The sequence below is a fragment of the Taurulus bubalis genome (assembly GCF_910589615.1).
Source record: "Taurulus bubalis genome assembly, chromosome: 6".
Taxonomy (NCBI): Eukaryota; Metazoa; Chordata; class Actinopteri; order Perciformes; family Cottidae; genus Taurulus; species Taurulus bubalis.
In genome coordinates this window covers 16957196-16965719 of record NC_136594.1, presented here as the reverse complement: position 1 = coordinate 16965719, position 8524 = coordinate 16957196, and the positions used below count along the sequence as shown (strand labels likewise).

Here is an 8524-nt window from a genome sequence, read left to right as displayed (position 1 = left end):
AATGAGTGTTTAGGGAAAAACACATGTTGTGATGTACAGTGAACCCACATCATTCAAGGTCTCAACTCTCAATTCTACATCTCTCTTTAACATTGGAGATTATATAAGTAATGGCCATATTTTGATGCATGCAGCCCGAATACATCTTATTATACTGATTTGGAGTATGCATGGCAGATTGGTTGCCATGCGTTTTTTTAACTTGTTAGTTTAAGTTACACAACCCTGTCAATAGATGGCAGAAGTGTATGTTATGAACAGTGGCAGACCGTTGTATGTTTACACTTGTTGCAATGGCGACCATCACTGAACTGAAGTGTGGTAAGCGTTCACTATCGTTTGTTTAACGTCTCATATTATATTCTTTAAATTAAACTGGAATAGATAAACGACGGATCATTTTATTTATTTTGTTAGTAAAATATATAGTATATATATATATAATAGTTGGTAACGCTGGTTAGTTAAGCCAACGTTAGCTTCTCGACAACACGACGACCTCGTTTGAATCAGTCTCCATTCAAAAATTCAACAATTGTAAAAGCTAAGCGAGCCTATTGTCCGCAATTTTACACCCTAAAGTTTGACCCAAGGTTTTATATACTGGTACAATCTACTTGTAAATTCGGCCTATATAAATACAACCTATTGCCACGCAATTCTTGGTTTTCATGGATTTCACACACAGCTCGCCGACGTTTAACACTAACGTTAGCCTAGCTAGCAAGGTTAGCTAGCGAGGTTTACGTTACGTTTGTCCTGCAGAAGCCGTTTGTAGGAGTACATTATAAAGTATATATGAGAAATAAAGAATAATCTAATTTATACCGATTTGAAGACCGGTTCCTAATGCTTCGGTTGCGATATTGAAACACATTTGAAGAGGTCTGTATCTTTTTCATTTAGTAAGCGCACATTCATTTCGCAAATTAATGAGTGGAGTACGTCAAAAATTAGACCGCTCATTTGGGCAAACGCTAATTCAACTAAATACAGGCTACTAACCTACCACGCCACCATGTAACGGTACATTTTCGGGAGGTTCAGTTAACGCACCTAATACCCAACTTCGTATTAATTAATCCAATAACACTTTCATGTCGTAGCCGTGAGGGAAACGCTGGAGTCGCGGGGTGTGCTGGGCCAGCTGAAGGCTCGGATCCGGGCTGAGGTGTTCAGCGCCCTGGATGACCAGCGGGAACCTCGGCCGCCGCTGTCCCACGAAAACCTGCTCATCAACGAGCTCATCCGGGAGTACCTGGAGTTCAACCAGTACAAGTACACCGCATCAGTGCTCACAGCAGGTGGGTGAAACGATTACAGGCACAACTAGTGTTTTCACAATCTGGGGGGAACATTACCACAAAACCGTGATGCGTCACATTTCATTGTATTACTGTCGTAAATATAATATTAATATTTAAATAATAATATATATAATATTTAAATTTCTGATTCCAGCTGCTTTTCTTTTTGTTTTACTTGAAACCTAACCAGTGACTATTGTAGAGCAAAGTGCACTACTTCTAAACTCAGCTGTGTTTGTTTTCTCAGAGTCAGGCCAACCTGATGTTCCCTTGGACAGACAGTTCTTGGCGAGTGAGTTGAAAGTCACAGAGGATTCAAGCTCCAAGTCTGTGTAAGTGCGGTGCAGTCTGCAGTCCAACACCACGTTCAAAGATATCTGCTAAACTCTCTGGGGGTCAGTTATGGGAGTTTAAACAACTTAAAATACCTCAAGATTTTCAATAACATGTACCCACCTTTGCTTTGGAAGGCTTAGCACATTTGATGCACCAGAGATAGCAGTCTGGCTTGTGTCGCTTTTTAATGTAGAGAAAGAAAAAACATGTTTTACTACAAGATCAATTTCTTCTCATTTACTTTCCAGACCTCTCCTTTATGGCTTGATGTGCCACTTCGTGAACAGCAGTGATCCTGGTGGAAAGGTGTTTCTGCGGGGGGCGTCTCTGCCAGCTGCTACTACTGCCAGCAACACTGTACCTGGACCTGATGCCTAAAAGTTGATGCACTTAGTACTGGCACATCAGGATGGACTAAAACAATGCCTCTACTCTTTAAGTGACAGAATCTTCTTGTCCATAGTTTTCCACTGTATTTTCACCTGAGTGTAATCCATAGGCATTACAGCATGGACTATATGTATTCTGCTGATACAAATGCTACATTTTTTGTGTTGATTCATGTTCCAATTTCCCAATGATCCCAGATTACCTTTTTTGTTTCGCTTTGAATATCTGGCTTTATCAATGGGTTTAGCTTCGGTCATGGTGCCGCACGTTTCTCATTTTCTCAATAGTTCAAGCAAAAAAGTTGAGATAACTTTCCTTGATGTCTTCTCTATTTTAATATACACATTTTTTATACTTTCATATTGTCTTTTAGTTGTCCAAAATTAAAGGTTGTATATTTATTTGCTTCATTGGATCGAAACATTTGTGTTAGTGCTATTTAATTTGCTACCACATGGTGGCAGCCTCACCTAAAACAAGGATGAAGATGCTGTTGCTGAAGCCTCGTTGCCTCTATCTGTTGCTGACATGTGACATTGTGCATAAAACAGGGTTCTCTAACTGGATTCATATGGTGGTTAGGAGGATTTTATGACATGCAAAATGTTAGTTCAACAAGATATGGAATTATTTTTTATTTAAAACGTTTGTAAACTTGTAATTGTTTGTAATCAGAACTATTTGCAGCTACAATTGGTATTTTTGAACATTAGCTTTATCCACTACAGTTTAAATAACCAGCACTAGAAAGGTTTATATATTCCCACTAAGCTACTTTCCTGGGATTGTTTTAACATTGTGGCACTCATTGTGTTGGTCTGTGCAGCCAAACCCACACATGTTGCCCTAGCCCCAGTACTACTCTACCCTTGTTTGTCTGCAATAGTCAGAAACCTCATTAAGATGTTTTTTCTTAATCTCACAGAGCTGATGATCCACATGTTTATGCTGAGATTAATAGAAAATCATTCAGATATTTAGCTATGCTCCTGCTTGTTCACCTCTTTTTTAAGTGTTGTCTGTAGCTTAGTGACTGTGAAATCGTGATGACCTCCTTTCAGCAGTTCATAAAAGATAAATCAACAACAGTTTACAATAAGGAAACAAGGCATACAAAGAACAACCACCGTACGTGCCCCGTGCTGGACACAAACATCTACTGCAACAAGCCGATACTCTTTGCATCTCACTTCCTCTGTCACCATTTATGGGAACTTGATGCTCTTATCTCACACGACTTAAAGCCCTGAGTTTCTGGAAGTGATTATCTACGGGGCTAGACATCTTTTTCCCAGCCTCATTACTGAAGCGGGTACTTAGTTGAATATAATTCATGTTTAAATTATTTTTAGGGTTTAGAATTAAACTTGTCCTGTCTCCTCTGCCATATGTATCACTCAGTGTTGATCATAGAGGCTTTGATAGATGAGATCATAGTTCTCAAATTAGCTCATTGACATAGTTGGGTCATAATGTGCAGCATACTTTATATTTTACCAAATTTACCCACGCCTCTGATGGTGTGAGTTGCTCGCTGTAAAGACGAAATGTAACCATTTACCATCAGCAACAAGATATCCTGCACACTTAACTTTATATACAGTGTCTTAATATATTGCTTCTTAGTCCAATTTGAAACCATGCGTTGTTGAGTGCATATGCATGCTGAGAACGGAGTCACAGCGAGCCTCATCCGGGACATTTGATTTTACATGGCTCCCTTGGAGCAAACATTTATTTGCCCTTAAAGGCTTGTGGCCCTGAAGCGCCTAGTTTATTGGCACTGCATATCAGTGTTCCCTTGAAAATGGCTATATAAGCGTAGGAAGTTGAACAATGGCACATGATTGTTCAATTGGCAGGTTGCCCTATAATAGGTAGCATTTCTCCTCCACTGTATAAATTAGTGGCGTGTATAAGAGACAGCTGTATAAATACTATTGAATGCAGTAGTCTTTTGACTGCAGCAGAGGGAACTGATGTTTGCCCCTGTGCTCAAATTAGAAAGCAACTGCATTCCACGAGGGTCAAACATATCCATAAACATGTTTTCTCTCCAATAGATGGCCATCTATGGACATGAAGGTGAAGAAAAACCATTAAACATACTGTATGTAAGAGATCTCTGCAAGTTCATGTTGCTTTTATTGTGTATTTATTCTATCACATTTTGTTGAAGGACAAACCATATATACACTGTCAACTGTTGCCATTGGGACTGGTTTAGTTGTGAGTGGTGAACGGCATTAATGTGAGTCAAGGAAATTCAGTCATTTGTTGCATGAATTTATTTGCAATTCAGATACAATTCATATTTCATTTAGATTTAGATTTATTCAAGACTTGAATTTTGATTCATTGACTACTGCGTTAACCACCCTTCACCCAGGCACTTTATCCATGTCCTCTCCCACTTCTTTTTAGCTTGACATAGTGCTCTGAGGAATCGTTTTAGAGACTATACTTTATCTCAGACAACCAGGGAGGATAAATGTTCCGACCAAAGTTAAGCTTTGGCTAATTTTGTCAGCACACAAGTTGTTTTAGATTCCTGGCCTCCATTATTCTCCTTGCATGGATCACCATATAACACATGAAAGATTAATGTAGAAGGGACCTTTTCTCCAACAGCAGTCATGGAGTAATGATCCTACAATGTACCTGAGGGGATTAGAGAGATGCAAGTTTCATACTACAACCAGAGAAATACACTTAGTCTTCCACTTAGACGGAAAGAATGTTGCCTTAATGTACCATATTGATGAGCCATAAACCAGTTGTGTGTCACAGGTAAAGAAACAACTTTGTTTGTTTGAACAATGCTGTTGCTGCTGGACCATATTTAGTCACTGGGGCTCGGGGTGCTTGCCTGTGCTAGACTTTGAAAGTAACACAGAAAGCTGCCGAGATTCCATACAGACCCCACTGTCCTTATATGGCACAGACGGCAACCTCTCTGTTCAGTGTATCTGCTGCTTTGTCCGCCTTTCTCCTCCTCCTCCTCCTCGTAGTCTGGTTCTTCATCCCTCCCTCTGCCTTGTCTCTCATTCGGTCTCTCCCAGAGTTTTTCAACCCTTGCTTCTCCTTTATTAATGCCACCCCATCTCCTTGATGTTGGCCAGAGGGAGTTGGAGGTCCTCCAGGTTGCTTCTTTGGTCTGTCACTAGGTTTCTTACACACACAAACACACACACACACACACACACACACACACACACACACACACACACACACACACACACACACACACACACATATACACACACCACCAGCACAGACCTGTGCGTCTGGCATAAAACAGGCCCGAGGCTATCCACCAACAGCTTGATTTATCTGAGCAAATAGATCGGTGTCCTTATATAGGAAGTTCCATTAGAAAGAAGCTGGACACAGGAGGGATGCAACGGAAGAGGGAGGAGGGAGGTGGCGCTGTTTGTGATAGTGGAATGTGATGTGCGTAATGATAGAAAACATGCGTGGGATATACACACACATTCATCTGGTAAATTATGAGTTATTTTACAAAGGGGGACCTCTCTGGAGCGGTTACAGTGACGGGGGATTCCTGTGCTGGGGACAGCTTGCCTTATGAGGAGTGGGAACAGATTGCATAATAAATTAACCCTACAGGGAGCTTGCAGCCACTCCGTTTTAGTTGTTGTGTTGCCATCAAATATTTGAGATGTGCCTCTTTTTTTTTAGTTGAACCCATTATTTTACACGAGATGTTTTATACGTATGATCCTGAACACAGAAGAACAAAATACTTTTCTAAAATACAATATTAATGTTTTGATGGAATTTACAAAACGTTCAACTGTGAAAGGGTTTTTACTATCTTTATTTGGGGGAGTTTTTCCTGATCCGATGTGAGGTCCCGGGACAGGGATGTTATGTGTACAGATTGTAAAGCCCTCCGAGGCAAATTTGTATTTGTGATTTGGGGCCATACAAAATAAACTGAATTGAATTGAATTCAACGTGGAAAAATGAAACATCTCATTTATGTCGAAAAAAAATACTCAGACCTTTTTCACAGAGTTCCCTTTAACATGTCACAGTAACACAGGTTTAATTAATGACAGTAAGATGACTGAATTCCACTGTGCATGCTGGCTCTCTGTCACACGTTAATGGCTGACTGGGACACTACTGAGCCATCGGTAATGTTATTAGTAATATCTGCGCTTCTCCCACTATGAAACTTGCTATTACAAGTATACATTCAAAATGTTACCAGAGCCAAAGTACAAAGGTATTCCCAGCTAAATGTACATAAGTACAAACCTAGCTGTGCTATATGATCATGTTTTATGACCTGATGATTATTATTGATGACATTATCATGTAAGCAGCATTTTAAGCTAATTTATGACACACTTTGCAAAACTAATATAAATCTGGAAACTAGTAGCTAGCAAATAAATGGGGTAGAAGAATAAGATGTTAAATAACTTACAAATAAACACAAACACACATAATGTCCTGATGCCAGTGTATTAAGAGCTGTGATGATAGAGCATGTACATTGTTTCACGTTCAATTATGTTGACTTTGTAAAACCTTTTATCAGCATTTTATCAGCAGCACTTTCCACACCCCATTCAGCACCTCTTCATTCACATCCTTCCTCCCTTGGTCCGCAGTGCGCATGTCCACTGCCTCCTCCTCCTTCCCCGCTAGTGGATGCTGTCTGCTGCTGGCCGATGCTGGAGGAGGAGGTTCAGCTCGTGCAGCTCCACCCTCGCGCAACTGTGCGCCGTTTAAATGGTAAGGCTCTGAATTAGACGGGGGTCATTTGGTCTGTTCGTTTTTGGAGTACCTCGTCAACGCCTGCTGCTCCAGACGCTAACTTTCCAAACCCAAAGCTCCCCTGAACACTTTCTTCTCATTATGTAAGTATATAAGTTTCTGTAGAGGGTCGTTTTCTCAGGAGTGATGCTGCAGGGCACTTGTCAAACCACACCCCTCCAACACCTTGCTAACTTAAACTGCCTTTGAGGAAAAGGGATTCATTTTATGTTGTTGTTTTTTGTGTTTTTTATTATTGATTCAAACATTGAGCATGGTGCAAATATAATTTAATAGGAATTTTAAAGTACTGGTATAATTTATTTTTTTCGAAATATATTAGCATTAGCTTATTAGCTTAGATTGTTGTGACACTTTGTCTTTGTTTAAATTTCCATCACTTCTTTGAAGTACTAATTGAAGAAAATCAAGCTGGTGCTCAGGTCTACAGTACATTATGCATTTACTTTAGTAACACTTTGAATTCAAACAGTACTACATTTGTGTATTTAATCAAGTGTATATGATCGTAAATTGGTTGTGAATGCTGTAAAAAAAATCATGCTGCGTTCAAGTAAGGGGAAGTTATGTCTGAATAGCTCAGCAAAGAAAGGGGCTCAACTCTAACCATGGCGTTTCCTGTTTTCCAAATATGGTTGTATACAGCTGCCTGTCTGTCAAACTGCTAAAACTGTTGTGGCTGAAGATGCAGACACTTAAGTGAGAAATGACAGTTTTCACAGTGATAGTTTGGACAGCGTGTATTTAACCTTTCTTAACAATCTGGTTTCATTTTATTGTTTGTTCTCGCTATAATTGTTTGTCAGTAATGTCCAGGTTCACCTCTGCTTTTCAAGCTACATAATGTTCAGCAGTTAAAAAAACCTCACCCTCTTTTAACTTCATCACACTGGAGAGGACTTTCACTATAGAGAGCAGTCTTGCGGGATGGCTCTCTAGAACATGATAAACTGGTTCAAACACTGATGCCCCCAGTGTAAATAAAAGCCCAAGACAAGGAATGTTTGTGCTGTAAACTTCAACTAATATTTTTTTAACGTCAAGGCATCCCTGAAAAAGTTATGTGTTGAGAGTGCATTCAATATTGGTGCAATATTTATATTTAAACGGACAGTTTTGCAGTCCCTGCTATATGTTGGAGGAACTTTTCTCTAAAGGGGCAAACCAAGTGTTGTCATTTGTCTATTTGATTTAATTATTTTTATGCCGTAATCGAAATCATCATGAATGCGTTATTAAGAAGATGATAACAGGGAGAATGTTTGTGGAACAGCCAAGAGAGGAAATGAATCAAATCCTTCACAGGCCCTGACAAACCTCAATCACACAGAAATAGAAATAGGTCACTGAGTCCCCTGGGTGACATGTCCACTTGTTTATTATCATTATAAATAGAGATTCTAAAATAAAGTAATCCTTATTGGACACGTCATAGATTTGTATCACGTTTTTCTTCTCTGTGTTTTAGATTCGCGGCCAACGTCTAATGATAGTGAGGGATTTGATCTAAACAGAAATGTGATACTGCTTTGAGTTGATGCTTTGCGCTGAACTAAGCAGATCAGTGGCCTTTGTGCCAAATATTGTTTGTGGAAAAAATGTTCATTAATTTGTGGTATGACTGTGAATATAGTAGTTATAATGGTGTATTGGTAGTTTAGTCTCATGGCAAATGATGC

At 39.5% G+C, this 8524-nt stretch overlaps 1 protein-coding gene across 1 annotated transcript; it reads left to right on the top strand.

Annotated features, from left to right (window-relative positions):
* Positions 1–291: 291 nt before the first annotated feature.
* cep20 (centrosomal protein 20) lies at positions 292–2424 on the top strand. The gene is made up of 4 exons (XM_079220274.1): positions 292–321; positions 1107–1304; positions 1555–1639; positions 1892–2424. The coding sequence occupies exons 1-4, from the start codon at positions 294–296 to the stop codon at positions 2019–2021; spliced, it is 441 nt and encodes a 146-aa protein (XP_079076400.1). The 5' UTR covers positions 292–293; the 3' UTR covers positions 2022–2424.
* The last annotated feature ends 6100 nt before the right edge of the window (positions 2425–8524 follow it).